We start from the raw sequence: 17,802 nt of genomic DNA on the forward strand, positions 1-17,802 counted from the left end.
CCCAATATAATAGACAACATATCCAGATAATGATCAACAAAAGACCTATCATATCAGGAACCAAAAAAATCACAATACCAATGAGAAATGACAATCAGTTAATGCCAACATGAAGACAAATCAGATGTTGGAATTATCTGACCTGGATTTTAAAGCAGTCGTAATGAATGTCCTTCAACAATCCATTACAAATGTTCTTGAAATAACTGAAAAAATAGAAAATTTCAACAACAAAAATGCAGTTATAAAAAAGGAAACAAACAGAAATTATAGAACTGAAAAATATAATAACAGAAATAAAAAGTCTCACTGGAAGGATACAATAATAAAATGGAGATGATAGATGATAGAATCAGTGAACTTGAGGACAGAGCAGTAGAATTCACTCAACCTATATAACCAAGAGAAAAATTAACTGGAAAAAAAATGAACAAAGCCTCAAGGACTTATGGGACAATAATAAAAGATCCAACTTATGGGACAATAATAAAAGATCCAACATTCATATCATTGCAGTTCCAGAAGGAGAGGAGAGAGGGTAGGACTGAAAGAGTATTCAAACAGATAATGATCTGTTGAATCATCTGTTGGTGAAAGATATAAACCTTTTGATTAAAGAAGAGAAGAAGATTCTAAACAGGATAAACCCAAAGAAAACAACACTAAGTTTATTATAATTAAACTTCTGAAATCAAAAGACAAAAATCTCTTGAAAGCAGCCAAAGAAAAACTATGCATTTCTTGTAGGAAAACATCAACTCGTGTGACAGTGGCTTTCTTATTTGAAACTATAGAATCCAGGTGGAAGTGGCATGTTTTTCAAGTGCTGAAAGAAAAGAACTATCAACCACAAGTATCTAGTGAAACCATTCTTCAGCAATGAAGAAGACAAATAAAGGACTTCTCAGGTAAAGGAAAACTAAACAACTTACAGTTAGCAGGCCTATCCTAACAGATTGGCTAAAGAATGTTCTTCAAACAGAAAGGAAATGATGAAAGAATCCAGAAGGATCAGGAAGAAAGAGGAATGCAGTATATATATATATATATATCCATGCAGTAGACTATCCATTTCCTCATGAGTATTATAAGTCACATTTGATGATTGAAACAAAATGTATAACATCTGATACTCAAGACAATGATATTTTAAAGTAAAGGAAGTAAAGACACCTGAAAGGAGGTGAGGCTTCCATACTTTACTTGAAGCAGTAAAATGTGGATACCAGTACACTGTGATAAGCCATATTTGTATATTGTAATATCTACTGTAACCACTAAAAAAACTATACAAAAAGCTATGCTCAAAAAGCCATAAATAAGTCAAGATGGAATCCTAAAAACAATGTTCAAGTAATACACAAGAAGGCAAGAAAAGAAGAGCAGAGGAATAAAAACCAATTGAAAGACAGATTGGCAGAGTGGATAAGAAGTTACAATCCGACTGTATGCTGTTTAAAGAAACTAACTTCAAATTCATTTGACATAGGTAGGTTGAAAGTAAAAGGATGGACAAAAATACCACGTAAACATTAACTTTTTATGGAGCAGGAGTGGGTTTTAAAATATCTTATAAATTAGACTACAGAGCAAAGAAAATTACTAGAAATAAAGAGGGACATTATATTAGTGAGCAAATGAATTAACTTACGAGGAAGACATAATGATCTAATGTGTATGAACCAAACAACAAAGCCTCAAAATAAATGAAGCAAAAAAAACCTGATAGCACTGAAAGGAGAATTTGACAAGTTCACAATTATAATTGGGACTTCAACACTGCCCCCAACCCCCAGCAACTGGTAGAACTTCTAGGCAGAAAATTTGCAAGGATACAGAAGATTTGAGCAACAGCAGCAACCAACAAGATCTCATTGACATATGTAGAACACTCTAACAATAACAGCAGAATACATGTTTTATTAAAAGTGCATGTGAAAATTCACGAATACCCTGAGCCATAATAAAAACCTCAGGAAATTTAAAATACTTGAAATTATACATAATATGTACAACAATCATGATAAATCAGATTAGAAATTAATAACAGAAATACAACAAGAAAATCTCTAAACAAGTGAAAATTGAATGATGCACTTCTCAATAATCCATGGGACATAAAAGGACATCTCAAAAAAAATTAAGAACATAGGACTGAAAGAAAATTAAAATAAAGCATATCAAAATTTGTGGGGCACACATTAAGGAGTGTTGAGAGGAAAATCTATTGTACTAAATGCTTACGTTAGAAACAAAAAGAGGTCTCAAATCAATAATCTGAGCTTCTACCTCAAGAAACTAGAAAAAGGAGAGCAAAACACTGCCAACACAAACAGAAAGAAGGAAATAATAAAGGTCAGAAATCAATGAAATTTAAAACAGAAACAATAGAGTAAATCAATGAAATAAAAATCTGTTTCTTTAAAAAGTTCAATAACTTGGGTAAACTTCTGCAAAGATGACAATTAATCAAAGAGAGAGGACACAAATTGCCAAAACCAGGAATGAAAGAAGGAATTATTACTACACACAATAAAGGATAATAAAGAAATGCTACAAGCAACTTAGTTCAGCAACTTAGATGCAATGCATGGACCAATTATTTATCAAAAATTACAAACTACCCAAACTAACCAAAGATGAAAAAGACAACAGCCCTGTAACTATTAAATAAATTTAACTGATTAAAATTTTTTTCAAAAAAGAAATCTCTTGATCCAGATAGTTTCATTGGCAAATTTCACCAAACATTTAAAGAAATAACATCAATTCTACACAATTTTTTTCAGAAAATAGGAAAATAGAGGACACTTCTCAACTCACGAGAATCTAATGCCAATCTATTTGCATTAGGTTACTCTAATGCCAATACCAGACAAGGACATTACAAGAAAATTACAGATCAATATTCCTCATTAACACAGATCCCTAAATCCTGTATGAAATACTAGCAAATCAAATTCAGCAGTATATACAAAGAATAATTTATCTGAGCAACTTGAGGGCTTTATCCTAGGAATGCAAGCCTGTGTCATGCTTGTCAATCAATGTAATCCATCATATTAGCAGTATAAAGAGAAAAATCAACTTATATTAACTGACATGGAAAAAGCATTTGGCAAAATTCAACATCTACTTATGATGTTGATATGATAAAAATAAAAATAAAACTGTTGAAAAAAGGAATAAAAGGGAATTGCCTCAACTTGATAAAAGCCATCTACAAAATAATCTACAGATCACATCATACTTAATGGTAAAAGACTGCAAAGATCATGAACAAGACAAAATATCATCTGTTTTTGCCACCCCTGTTCAACATTGTATTGGAATTCCTAGACATTGCAATAAGGCAATTTTTAAAAGTTAAACAGATTGGAAAGTGTGGGAGAAAAAAAAAACCTGTCTCTATTTGCAGACAACATGATTGTCTAAATAGAAAATCCTTAAGAAATCCACTTTAAAAAAAACTCTTGGAACTAATAGATGCGTTCAGTAATATGTCAGGATATAAGGTCAATACAGTCAACATACAAAAACAATCATGTTTCTATATGCTAGCAATGAACAATTGAAAACCAAACATTTTGTAAATATTTTAAATAGCTTTAAGAAATGAAATATGAAATAAAAATGAAAGTGAAAGAAAACATATCCAAGACTTGCATATTGAAACTATAAAAACACTTACAAAAGAAATCAAGGAATCACTAAACGAAGAGACATACCATGCTCAAATATTGGAAAATGCAAAATAGTAAAAATGTCGATTTTTCCCCAGTTGCTCTATAGATTTGATGCAATTCCATCAAAATTCTAGCAGGATTTTTTGTAGATATAAACAAGCAGATTCTAAAACTTTTATGGAAAGGTAAATAAACTGATAGCCAAAATAATTTTGAAAAAGGACAATAAAGTTGAATTAATCCCTACCTGATGTTAAGACTTACTATAAAGCTACATTAAACAAGATCATGTGGTATTGGTGAAGGGATTGACACATCAATGAACAGAATACAGCCTAGAAATAGATGACAAAAGTAAGGCCAAGGAAGTTTTTAACTGAAATGTTTGTGAGGTAATAACATGCTGTTACAAGAAGTAATATAGAGCAATTCCATGTACCCTAATTATACAATTTTGAAAACTATAGAACAATATCATAACTAGGATATTGACATTGATACAATCCAATCATTTTATTCAAGTTTATTTTTCTTCTACGTGTGTGTATTTAGTTTTATACACTTTTATCACATGTGTAGGTTTATGCCTCTACTAGCACAGTTAAGATAATGAATAGTTTCATCACCACGTGGACCCTCAAGTCGAATTGCCCCAGTACCATTTGTTAAAAAGACCATCCTTCTTCCATTGAATTGCTTTTGCACCTTTGTCAAAAATCAGTTGAGCATATTTTTTTTGGTTTCTATTTCTGGGTCCTCAGTTCTGTTACATCCATCCATATGTCTATCCCTCTACTAGTACCACTCTGTCTGAATTACTGTAGCTATATAGTAAGCCTTACTATCAAGTACAGTGATTCTTCCCACTCTATTTTTCTTTGTCAAGATTGATGTAGCTATCTTAAAATCCGTGCCTTTTCATATAAATTCTAGAATAAGATTTTCTATTATATGTCTAGAAAAAACCGCTGGGATATTGATAGGAATTGCATTAAAACCAGAAATCATTCTGGGGGAGAACTGACATCTTTAATAGTTACATCTTCAATAGTTACATCTTCAAATCCATGAACACAGTACGTCTCATCATTTATCTAAGTCTTCTTTGATTGCTTTTCTTAGCATTTTTAATATCCAGCACACAGATCATGTAGGAATTCAACATGTTTTGCAAAGTTTATCTGGAAGTATTTTATTTGGAGCAATTGTAAATGCTTCAAACAGTTTTTTGGTTTTAGTTTTGATTTGCACATGTTCCTTGTTACTTGCTATGTGAAACACAATTGGTTTTTGTGTGTTGATCTTATATCCTGACCCTTTGATGAACTCATTTATAGTAGTTTTTTTTTTTTTTTGAGAATTCCTTGGGAGTTTCTACATAGACAGTCATGTCATCTGCTTTGTGTTTCGTTTTCAAGAGTTTGATTTTGATGTATCTGAGAATAGATTTCTTTGGGTTTACCTTATTGGCATTCACTGAAATTCCTGACTGTGTGGATTTATGTTTTCAACCAAATTGAGGGAGCCATCTCAGCCTTTCCTTCTTTATTCAATGTGTTTTTTCTATACTGTACCCTTTCTCTTCTCTGTCTGGGACTTTGATGACACCAATCTTAGACCTTTTTAATTGTACCGCAGGTCCCTGAGCGTCTGTCAATTGTTTTTTTCAATCCTTCGTTTTCTATCCAGGCACTGTGGCTCAAACCTGTAATCACAGCATTTTGGGAGGCCAAGACAGGAGTTTCGCTTGAGCTCAGGAGTTGGAGACAAGCCTGGACAACATAGTGAGAACTTGTCTTTACAAAAAAATAAAAAATAAAATTAGCTGAGCATGGTGGCACACACCTGTACTCCCAGCTACTCAGGAGGCTGAGGTGGGAGGATCACTTGAGCAGTGGAAGTTTGAGGCTACAGTGAGAAGTGGTGGCAGCCAGTGCACCCCAGCCTGGGCAACAAGTGAAACCCTGTCTCAAAAACAAACAAACAAACAATAACAACAACAACAATTTTGTTCTCTGTGTTGTTCAGATTGGATGATTTTTATTGTTCTATCTTCAAGTTCATTGGCTAGTTCCTCTTTTATCTTCATTATGCTGTTAAACCCATTTAGGGAGTTATGTTCTTTTAAACTTTTAATTACGTATTTCTCAGTTCCAAAATTATATATTTATGTCTTCTATTTATTCTAAGATTTTTAAACTTCTATTCATTTCAAGAGTATTTGATCTTACTTCTTGAAGCATTTTTAAAGTCTTTGTGTAATCAACATCTGTGTCATCTAGGCAGTGGTGTCTATTGATTGTCTTTTCCTATATGAGTTGAGATTTTCTTGGTTCTTCATATAATGAGTAATTTTAGATTATAATAAGTTATAAGTCCTATGGGTCTTATTTATGCGCTGTATTTACATTCTAAGAATATTCCTTTTGGGTGTGTTTTAGCAGGCAATTGACTAAGTTGAGTTCAGGCTTCCAATTCCAACCAGGCTTCTGTGGATTGTCATTCCTATGTCAGCTGAATTTTCAAAGTCTTTGCAGTGCTATTTGGATTGGTTCTGCATGTATGGCAACCAGTATCCACTTTGGGACTTGGATGGCAGTCTATCCAGTAGTTCAGTTTTCACAGTCTATGTATGTGCTGTTGAGGGTCAAGCCATGTATGCACAACTCAGGATAAGCCTAGGAATTTATAAATAATTTTATGGGGTTGCTTTTCTGAGCTCCTTCTTTTCCATAATCTTCCTTGCCTTTCCTGATTCTTTGGGGGCTTCCCTTTAGGTCCTCCAGCCAGAAAACTTTATTTGTCTTGATCTACTGCACTCTTGCCATGACTGCACCCATATCTACAGCCAAATAGCAGAAGGTCTGAGGTAGTATAAAGCAATTTTAGGCTCTTATAGGATCCTAGTGCCACCAGTGCCACCACTGTCACAGGATTCCTTGTGGGCTTAGAATGCACAAGAATGAAGAAAAATAGAAAGAACAAAAATTAAAACTGGGGCTTTCCTTTATTCTTTTTCTTCCTCTCAAGAGGGCAGCTTCTTGAGCTTCTCTGTCTGTGCTGATGTTCACTTCCAGTTGCTGGGCTAAGTTTATTTCAGCATGGGGAATTGTGGAATTCAACAGAAGGATAAACCATCATCAGTAGAATATCAATTCAAATTTTATTCTTCTCTGCTCTTTCTGTTGCTATCTACTTTTCGGAGTCCTCAAATAGCTGTTGCATGCATCCTGTCCAGCTTTTGTGACTGTATTTAATGGGACAGACAGGGTGAAGTATGCTTACTCCACATTACCTGGAATAAGAACCCATGCTATTGTTTTTGTTTGACTCATTAATTAGAGAGGGAACCAGTAAGATGTTCATACTGGTTCAAAGAACTGTTGAGGTGGAAGGTATTTCCATCCAATTTAACTAAGGAATATTAGAAAAAGATTGCTGAGCTACATGCCAAATTGATTAACATCCTATAGGACAATAAACTGTAACCTTTGAGAGTATCTTTTTCATTGGACAGGAATTATTTGCATCTCTACATGTTAAAATATACATGCTAACTAGTAATTCTCTAAGGCCAAAACTTTTAATTAAAATTTCATTTTTATTAAGTACTAAACTAAGTACATTTCTCTAGATAAACCTTGGATGAGTCTTTGTTCTTGTACGTCATGGAGATTACATGCCATTCTTATTCTGTAGGGTTTTTTTTTTTGCTTTATTTCCTTGTTTTGAATAATTTTTCTTAAAAATAGCAATCCAAATTATTCCTGCAGAAGGTCTTAACTGAAGTAAGAGATGATGTAGCTGGCTTAGACTCTCTGAGAAGGCAACCCAATTGTTTCCAATTCAATAAATATGTATTACATACCTACTACTATGTGCCAGACACCTTGCTAGGCAATTGTGCAGAAGACCAATATATGATTTTCATAATATACATCAATCACACAATGTTCTCTTGAAAATTAGTTTGTCTTGCCTAATATAGACTCTGTAAAATTCTCCAATTGTCATTGAGAATGAAAATTTGAAAACTTTATGTATGTATAAAATGCAGTCATTCCTCAGTATCTATGGGGAATTGGTTTCATGAAGCCCTATAGATACCAAAATCCATGCATACTCTAGACCCACAGTCAGCTCTGTGGAACCCACATATATGAAAAGTCAGCTGTCTGTATCTGTGGGTTTTTCATAGCACAAATACTGTATTTTCAGTCACATTTGGTTGTGGAATGCAGAACCCATGGATAAGAAGGGCCAACTGTATTTACTGAAAAAAAATCCACATATAAGTGGATCCACACAGTTCAATCTCGTGTTGCTCAAGGGTTCACTGTACCTTTTTTCTGTGATACTCTTCTCAGAAATGCAAGAGCATTTGTTTGTTCATTTGTTTAGCAGAAGATGTCACTTTCATTGCCCTTGTTTACTTTCAAAGGAAAAGCAGAGGAAAAAAAGAAGAGGAAAAAGTGAAAGAGGAGGAAGAGGTTATGGCAGTACCAAAATTTGTTGGTGAAGGAAGCTCTGACAAAGAATGGTGTCCTCCCTCTGACCCTGATTTCTCTATGTATGTGTATGAGGTGACCAAATCAATACTGCCCATAACCAATATTAAGGAACAGATTAAGGATCTTGCAAAGTAAGTTGTCTATGTATATATGTGTTTTTAATTTCTGAAAAAATTTTAGTGTCATATACATTTTAGCCATGTTTTAGACAAATACGCCATAAATAAAATTGAAGCTTACAGCATTCTGACTCTGACACAGAAACACAATGAATTGGAAAAGTCCTCAATTTCTATTTAGGTCATATGTTCACTTAGAATCAGAGATAGGAGCTGGAAATTGCTTCAAGAAAAATGCCTGTTATTTTCTTCAGCTAGACCATGAAAAGCATCTTTCAATGTGATCCTGCAGAAGTTATGAATGAATCAAAAGTTTGAAAATTAAATCATCCCTTAGGTGGATGGGGTGTTCATAAGTTAAAGGAATCCTACTGTGAATTATTTGTAAACTGATAAATTTTCTAATACAAATGTCCAATGTCTCTTTTTCTGATCCGTTTCTGATATTTCGTGTTTCACGTTACTCTAAGTGGGGTGTGAGCATTCTAAACAATGGCTGCTTAGGCAGGCTCAGGACTCTGTATAAGCCAGTGAAGTTGTCTTCTTCATTAGAGTGTTTAATTACACCAGGTAAAGGCTGGAATTGGACTCGGTAGCTGTAAGGGGTTAGGAATCACCAGAAGTGAGGACAGGCTTCGTGACTGACACCACTCAGTAGGTAAGCTGCTGGCTTGTGCAACAGCTGCGGTCTCCATGGGAGCTTGCATCTCCTCCAAATAGCAGTGAGTTGCTATCATGAAACCTGGATGTGACAACTGCAAGTAACACAGCTGCCAGATCACTGACTTTTTGTCAGCCAGAACTGGAAGAGAACATTTTTGGCTGCTGAAGTATTCCTGATGTCCTTGAGAAGTGATGGCTCAAGCGGAACTCTGTCTTGGCTTATGTGAACATTTGTCAAATCTCTTCATGCTTTGTTCCTATCAGTAACACTTTTCATCATTCTCAAATAATTGTCTTTTTTTAACCTGAGCCCACACCAAGATACAGAGAGAGGCAGAGATATGTCCCCATGGCTCTGGTCCTTGGCATTCAGTAGAGTACCCCTGGCTTGATGGAACTGCAGTCAGTTCAACAGCTTTCTCCCCAACTCTTTCTCTCTCTCTCTCTCTTTTTTTTCCTTTTTTTAAATCATTGTTCTTCTTTGCTTGGTTTCTCATGCAGCAAGAGGAATTTCTTTAAAATTCGTAATTTGGGCCAGGCACGCTAGCGCATGCTTGTAATCCCAGTGCTTTGGGAGGCCAAGACGGGAAGATTTATTGAAGCCAGGAGTTTGAGACCAGCCTGGGCAACATAGTGAGACTATCATCTCTCTTTATAAATACAAATTAAAAACTAAAATTGCAATTCTGCCTTTACCCCAAGAATGTAGTGGTCTTCATAGACAAAGGGTATAGCAGGTGTGTTTACTGACTTCTTCAGTGAGAGCCTAATATTAGGAGAAATCCACAAGCAAAGTATACCACGTTTATCCTGCCTCGCCCGCAGATCTGTGACTTTATTTTTCTTTTTGCCTCTTCCTCTTCTTCCTTGCTCCTGACTTCAGTGTTAAGTCATACCATGTCTTTCTCTAAATTAAAATAAATTTTTAAAGAAAAAATAAAAATATAAAACTTGAAAATGTTTGTAAATCTAATGGGAAAATTTTCTGTGTGTTTGTCTTGTCTCTGAGTTTAAATTCCTTGAAAGAAGAACGGTATGTTACTTCAACTCCTTCCTTGGATTTCAGATTAAAATATTTAAAAATACTTTTCAAGACTAAGATAAAATTTTAAAACTGCATTGATATTTAGTGTTATATTGATTTTATCTTGTGATAAGTATTGGGAAAAATTAGCACTCATTTTCTCCTTCAAATTGAATGAAATTGCTAGAATTTCCGTTTATATATGATGGCTTGCATACAGTAAGCATGCTAACCCATTTATGGTTAGTACTTTCTCAAAAATAAAGCACAATAAAAATCACAGCAAATGTCATTTTTACATGTATATTTACATGTAATTACACTCAAAGCATCCTAAGTGAGTTATTAAAATTGACTGATTTGATCTCAATGTAATTGACACAGGTATGTGGCAGAAAAAATGGGTGGTAAGATTCCAAAAGAGAAACTACCTGATTTCAGCTGGGAACTTCACATAAGTGAACTGAAATTTCAACTTAAATGCAATGTTATACCGATTGGACATGTCAAAAAAGGAATCTTCTACCATCGAGCTTTGCTGTTCAAGGTATGTAAGGTATTTTGCCTCATTTGCCGTTAAGTAAAAATGCTTTGTCTTTATCATATGGGAGTAGTCCAGTTGCTAACATTTAACTGGATATTATTAATTCTACCATTTAGATTTATTTATATCTGACATATAAGTCTATATATACATATATACAAGCATACACCTACATATATATGAATATATACATGCATACACACACATACCTGCCTATATAGTCACCAGACTACTAGAAGCATATTTATTCAATCGTGACCATACACCTACTATGGCGAGGGCCTCTGCTAGGGCCTGAGAGTACAGAGATACTAAAATGACAGTCCCTGCACTCCAGGGGTACCTAAACCAGACTTGCAGCTTCCAAAGTAAAGTCAGGGAAAATTCCAGAAAAAGAGCTGATATATAACCCAAGTATGAGAGGCTGCATAGGCTTTCCTCAAGTAAAGAAGGAAAACAAGCGTATTCTAAACAGAGAAAACATCTTATGCAAAATAATACAGGTATGAGAATCAGTGGTCTATTTGAGGAAGGTAGAATAGTTTGTGTGCATGAGGAAAAGAGGAGGGGTGAATGCTAGATCATAACGCATCATGTAATTTTGGGCATTATTACCCTAAAATATAACAATAGCCACTGGAAGTATTCAAGGGGGTAACATCATTTTGAAACACTATTCAGGCAACAGAACGGGGAATGAATTAGAGCAGGGGCAAGACTAGAGACAGGAAAACCAGTTAGAAGGTGACCGAGCAAGAAGTGTGGTTGATCCATACTAAATCCTGACATGTAGATGTGGAAGAGCCAATGAATTTAGAGGACATAATCGAAAGGAGTTGGTGACTGCCTAGGCGTGGTGCGAGAGAGTACATGAGGAGAACAAAATGATTTCTGGGCTTTGAGTGGGGCAGCTGGTAATGATGGCATTATTCCCTGAAATGGGGACATCAGAGAAGGATCAGGTTGAAGAGAGGGGGTGATCTTTTGCTCCATCATATCCAGTGTCTGGCATATCATAGAAGCTGGGAAAATGTGAACTATAGACTAAATGCATAAATTTCCTACCCTTTCCCAAATACTTATAAACATCCTTGCATTCACATGCATCTTACCTCCAGTTCCAAGCTAATTCTATTATCTAAGTGCCAGCCTTTCCTATTCCTTTGGATTGCCTGCTGTATCAATTCTTCCTTCTCTCCTGTCTTAACTCTCTTCTCTCTCTTAGCTATTTTCCCCTTTAAAATCTAAACATGCTTAAGTCTGCAGTATATAAAGAGAAAATATAAAGCTTTTATCATAATAGCTACAATTACTACCTTAAATCCTATTACCGTGTCTAATGTCATTTTGAACTATATGCCAGGGATATGATAACTATAATTGTGAAGAGTTTCAAAAATGCCAAATATAGAAATGACTACCCTTACTTTAAAGGTGAGCAAACTGATACCTGGAGAAATAATTTTACCCAAGGTCAACCATAGGTGGAGCTGAAATTTGAGCCCATGCCTACCTGAATAAAATACCTACCACACTGCTTCTACCCATAGGTAATTCCCATTCCTGGTCAAAATTCTGAGTCATCTTAGGTCCTTGTCATTCTTTGGCACACCTCTCATTTTTGTCCTAACTCACGGCCATCTGGCTTTTGCTCCCACTCTCTCAATAAGGACCTTAGTGATCTCCCTATTGTCTGCCTTTCTTAACAGATCAAAGAATTGGAGAACACCTCCAGGTCTCTCTTAAATATTGGGGTTCCTCAAGGTTCTGACCCAGACACTCTTCTGTTCTCCCTTTATGTACTTCGCAGGGTGAGGTTTTCCTTCATATGGCCTTAAATACTACCTAAATACCTAAAATCTACAGATTATTTCCTTCATCCTTCAAACCTCCCCTGATTCCAGATCTATGTATGTGGTTAATATCCAGCTAGCTCTATATGAGTGTCTCATAGGCACTGTATTTTCAAGTTGAGCTACTATAACAAAATACCATAGACTGGAAGATTAAACAGCAGTCATTTATTTCTCATAGTTCTGGAGGCTGAGAAGTCCAAGATCAGAGTGTCGGCAGATTCAGTGTCTAGTGAGGGCTCCCTTCCTGGTTTGCAGACAGCCACCTTCTTGCTATATCCTCAAATGGCAGAGAAAAGGCTCCCATTGTATCCTCACATGGTGGAGAGCAAGCATGCTCTCCTGTCTCTTATTATAGGGACACTAATCCCATCGTGGGGTCTACCCTCATGACCTCATCTAAACCTAATCTCCTTCCAAAGACCCCCACCTCCAAATACCACCACATTAGGGATTAGGGCTTCAACATATGAATTTGGGGGAGTATACAAACATTCAGTTCATAGCAGGCATCTTAAGCTCATTATGCCAAACAGAATTACCCTCACATCTCAACTGAGTCATACAATTAATTACCCAGAAACCTCCCACCATTGAAATTCTGAACACCAATACTCACTGATAAAATATCTTATCCTTCCCCTCCTCCTAAATCCTTCAGTCCTTCTATATATACTCTTTATCCCCCTTATTTTCTTCCAGTTTTTTGGCCTGTTTGGCTTTACTTTCTTCCCTAGGCAGGACAGACAAATAGACCACAGACCTAATAATTCACTCGCTCACTAATTTCCCCCATTCCCTCTCCTCCCGTCCTTCCACTCTCTGCCTTGCCAACCGGGCCTTGTTCTGATTGTCTGTCCTTTTCGCTCATACACGCCACCTACAGGCCACTCCTCTATAGGCCACCCTTTCCCAGCTCCTAGTGGCAGGCTTTTTCCTATTTCCTTCAGCTACTGGGCCCCACATCTGCCCTTTGCCAAGCGCTTCCATCTGCACTGCTCCCCTCTAAGCAGGTGACCTTGTGTCCCGCTTCACAAACAAAACAGGGAGTTTCAGATGGGAATTCCTTCACCTCAGTCAGCAGCAGTTATTACCCTGACATTAAAAACTCAGACTCCAGAGACAGATGCCCTGGCTCTCACTTTCCGTCACCACATACCATGACCTTGGGAAAATTATGAGACCTCAGTTTTACCCTCTATAAAATGGGGAAAACAATAGCATCTATTCCACCGGGTTGGTTGTTTTGATGATTTACAAGGCTTTGACACGGAGTGTTACTTTTGGAAACATCTTATAATTATATATTTATTTTTGTCTCTCTGCCCCACTGAACTATGAGTGTCATACATTCAGATACTGTTTGTGTTACAGTTGATTCTTTACCAGTAGGTCTATATAGAATGTAAGGCTCTAGAAATGATAACCATGTCTTAATCATCATGGTCCACCCAAGACACAGTGACCTGGTGCAGTCATTATATTGTCAGTAATCAATAAATTAATATATACATATACAGGGTACTAAAACAACACAATTCCTGCCTTCTGGTGCTATGTAGTATCAACTGAGTATGTAGCCTTGCCACTGCTTTAAGCACTGGACAGATGATTGACTTCATCTTCCTAACACCTTATGAAGAAAGTACTGTTGCTCCCCTCATTTCTCAGATGAAGCCATGGAAGCCCAGAGATGCCAAGTCCCTTGCTGTGGTGCACGGCTAGTCGGTCTCAGGTCTGGGCTACAATCCAGACCCAGGCAGGCTGAGCCAGCTCTCCTGTTCACTATAAAGTGGCTGAGTAGTCTCCAGATTAGAGATACTTTGTTTTAATAACCTCAAAACCAGGAATCATCAGAGGACAAATTGAAGAGACAATTTCCAAGGAACCTAAGCAGTCTCTGGTGAGGTGGCATCAAGGAGCCCTAGGACCAGGCACCCACAGTTCTGCCTCTCCTGCCCCATGGCACGCAGAATAGTTTAGCTGGAAAGAGCCCCCACCCCAGGGTGATGCCTCCATTCAGTCCCACTGCATTTCACAGCCAAGGAGAGCCCAGAAGTTTGGAAAGATGGATAGATGCACTAGTGCCAAGAGTGCACAGAATAGCTTTTTTCCAACCACCTTCCCCATCTGATACAATAGTGTTACTACCTGGAAAAGGCCACTTCCCAGCAGGACCTACACAGAGATTTTGCATCTACAGAATCTTGAGTGAATTTATCACATTTGATAGAGGGAATTTATCACATTTGATTGGCCCCTATACCAATAGTCCACATCTTTCAGCCTCCTATCGAAACATTTCTTTGCAAGACTTGTGTATTTCACCTTCAATCAAGGTGGGCAATTACAAATAGGATATTCCCCACCCCTCTCCCACATCACCCTTGACTGAGCTCTTGTTTTCTCCTGCAGGCTCTGGCGGATAGAATTGGCATTGGTTGCTCCCTAGTTCGCGGAGAGTACGGTAGAGCGTGGAATGAAGTCATGCTGCAGAATGAATCTCGGAAGGGAGTGATTGGGGGCCTCCCCACTCCTGAGATGTATGTGGTTGACCTCATGTTCCATCCAGGTGGACTGATGAAGTTGAGAAGTCGAGAGGCTGATCTTTACAGATTCCTTTAAGCCATCGGATGAACACAAGAGAGGCTCAAACAAGAAATTCATTGTGTACACTCTCTAAGACATTCACCAAATTGATTTTATCTCTTTAAATAAAAACTTTAAAGTATTAGAAATGTTTTCTCTGCATGGGAATTAGGAAACTTGGAGTGAACTTTGCTGTGCTTCTGATTTCAGGCTTTTGGCAAGAGTTCTGTCTTATTAGATCATTTTCTGCTCACTGACCGTCACATAAAGCTGATTGTTGTCAAAATTCATCCAGCCCACTGTGTCCGGAGGAGCGTCTCTGTCATTTAGGAATCACATGTAGCGCTCAGCTGCTGCACCCAGGACAACACTGTGGCCTCATGACTGTCATCTTTCTTGCCCAGAATGTTTCAGGCACGCTCAGTTAAGCAAACTAAGTGAATTTTTAGTATTTGCAGTCACCTTGTCTCAGTTTCATTTAAGATTTTGATAGTTTAGATAGAATAAACACAGATCTGTTTGAGCATTACAAATTCCTTTCTGAAAATTTTTGTTTCTATTTTTAAAAATTAATCATTAAAAACACTTTAATATAGTGAATTAAGAATATTTCTAAAGTATATTTCCATAAAATGTTTTTGTTTTCATCTCGTCTGTGTTAGCTTGGAAACAGACCTTCAGCTAAAAACAATTCTGATTTGCTCTTCCACATTTTAATGCTGGGCCATTAATATATTATTTTCAATTTATAGAACTAAAAAATTTTTATTTTTTGGAAAACTTGGAAGCATAAAGGTAGAGCAAATCTTTGCTGAGGAATTGTGTTTTAGTATTGAGCACAAAATGGGGAGTAAATTCACATTTCAAATGATAAGACAAAAACTACTAATGTGGTGAATCTCACGAAGTATATATTGCCTAGTCACGCTTAAAGTCCAGCGTTGACCTGTAGAGTCATTTTCGTAGAAGACGTTTTAAAGTGAATTTGATTTTAGAAATTAAAGCTAAGATTATTTTGTATTAATTTGTAATTTCAAAGAATATAATTCTTTATTTCAGAATAAATTTCTTTATTTCTGGTGTGGTAATTATATTTGTGTGGTAATTATATTTATCATAGAATTTTATGAAATTAGAGTGTGGATTATAGGATACAAACCTATTTGTAGGTTTTTCCCCTGCATTTTCAAGTCTGTTTTGATCCAGAAAGTTTTTAAAGTGGATTACAAAGATCCATGGGATATAAGAAGGAAAAAAAATAAATGAAATACAGGCATAAGTGTAGGAAAGCCCAACAAAGCAGGAATAAGATTTGGATCCAAAGATTAGAATTCACAAAAATGCAGTGCATTTGTTAGAGATGAATGGAAATTTGACTCTATACTCACTGGCAGCCAGTGTGAGGGGAAATGTTATTTATCCATTATGTGATTTACACTAGGATCTGCTAGATAAAAGCACAGACCAGTTTCTCAGGTGGAACAAATATCAGGGGAATTTCTCTTCGGCAGATTCATAGAGATGGCAAAATGTAATATGGAAAATAACATCGTCAAAAACCAACCTCCTAGTAAGTTCTGAAAAGAAGGCCCCAACATCAAAGTGGAATTAGGCAAACGTTCTATGCAGAGCCACTAGGATAGGGCCCGGGTATATGCCACTTTTTAAAATCTGGTGCATGCCAAAGATCTTTTTTTTTTTAATCTTCGAGACAATTCTGTACAATGTCTCTTTCAACTAGCTTCTAGATAATTACTGAACAGAGATAGTTTAAATTTAATTCTCATACAGGTTTTCAAAGTTCATTTCTTCTGTTTTACTTGGTTTAAATGTAGAGCCATAAAATTTAATAATCAGCCAATTATATAAAGACAATACATTTGCAATGGCAACAAAAGTTATAAAATACATAGAAATAAATTTAACAAGAACTATGCAAGAAAAACTACAGAATTTTAATGAGACTTGAATAAATGGAGATGTCCTTTCCAGGAACAGCATGCTCTTTGATGGGAAATTCAGTAGTAAAAAGATTTCAGTCGCCCATATTAATATCTAAAATTAGTATAATTTCTATTAGAATCCCAACACATTTCTTTTCTGAAATTGACAAACAGCAAAATTTATTTAGAAGAATGAATGTGTATAAAAACTAAGAATATTTGGAAATAGAAAAATACAGAGGAATTGTCTCACTTATCAGAACATGTATTACAAAGCAATAAAAAGCAAATTAGTATGGTACAGGCATAAAAATTAAAAAAATTAAGACTCCAGACACAAATCCATACATATAGGTAGGATTTAGCATTGTTAAAAGCAGCTTTTTTGCCCAGTGGAAAAATGATAGCCTATTCAGTAACTGGTTGGGAGAAAATTATTATCTTGAGAAGGGAGATTCTATTTATGCCAGAAAAACTAGAAGTCATAAAAGAACATATATGACAAGTTTGGCTACATAAAACTTTTAAATTCCTATCAGCAAAATACACTGTAAGCAAAATTATTGACAGGGAGAAAAAACACAGCATATTTAACAAGCAAAATGTTAACATTCTCAATAAGCAAAGATCTTCTAAAAATCAATAAGAAAAAGACAATACACTTGGAAAATAGACGGAGATGACAGCACTTTTCTATAGGGGTAATAATCCTCAGATCTCAGTGGCTTAGGTCTTTTACCACATTACATATCAAACATAGGTCAACAGTGGGAGCTCGGTTCCACACAGTCATTCAAGAACCCAGGCTGACAGAAGTTCCTCCATTTTGTACCTGCACCATCTGGAATACAGGATCTCCTCAGCTGCTAC

The 17,802-nt window shown here is 36.2% G+C and overlaps 1 protein-coding gene across 7 annotated transcripts in view; it reads left to right on the forward strand.

Moving 5' to 3' along the window:
• The window catches only part of ARMC3 (armadillo repeat containing 3), a 111,783-nt gene extending 95,722 nt beyond the window's left edge, over positions 1-16,061 (forward strand). For 2 of the 7 annotated variants that reach the window (XM_032163441.2, XM_032163449.2), the window contains exons 17-19: positions 8,128-8,328; positions 10,388-10,550; positions 14,816-16,061. In XM_032163441.2, coding sequence (XP_032019332.1) covers positions 8,128-8,328; positions 10,388-10,550; positions 14,816-15,025 — 574 coding nt within the window. In that variant the 3' untranslated portion in view covers positions 15,026-16,061. The remainder of the gene's footprint in view (positions 1-8,127; positions 8,329-10,387; positions 10,551-14,815) is intronic. The other 5 variants (XM_058432244.1, XM_058432248.1, XM_058432256.1 and 2 more) reach the window with 3 other exon arrangements.
• The last annotated feature ends 1,741 nt before the right edge of the window (positions 16,062-17,802 follow it).

This window comes from Hylobates moloch, unplaced genomic scaffold (genome assembly GCF_009828535.3).
Source record: "Hylobates moloch isolate HMO894 unplaced genomic scaffold, HMol_V3 SCAFFOLD_2, whole genome shotgun sequence".
Classification (NCBI taxonomy): domain Eukaryota; kingdom Metazoa; phylum Chordata; class Mammalia; order Primates; family Hylobatidae; genus Hylobates; species Hylobates moloch.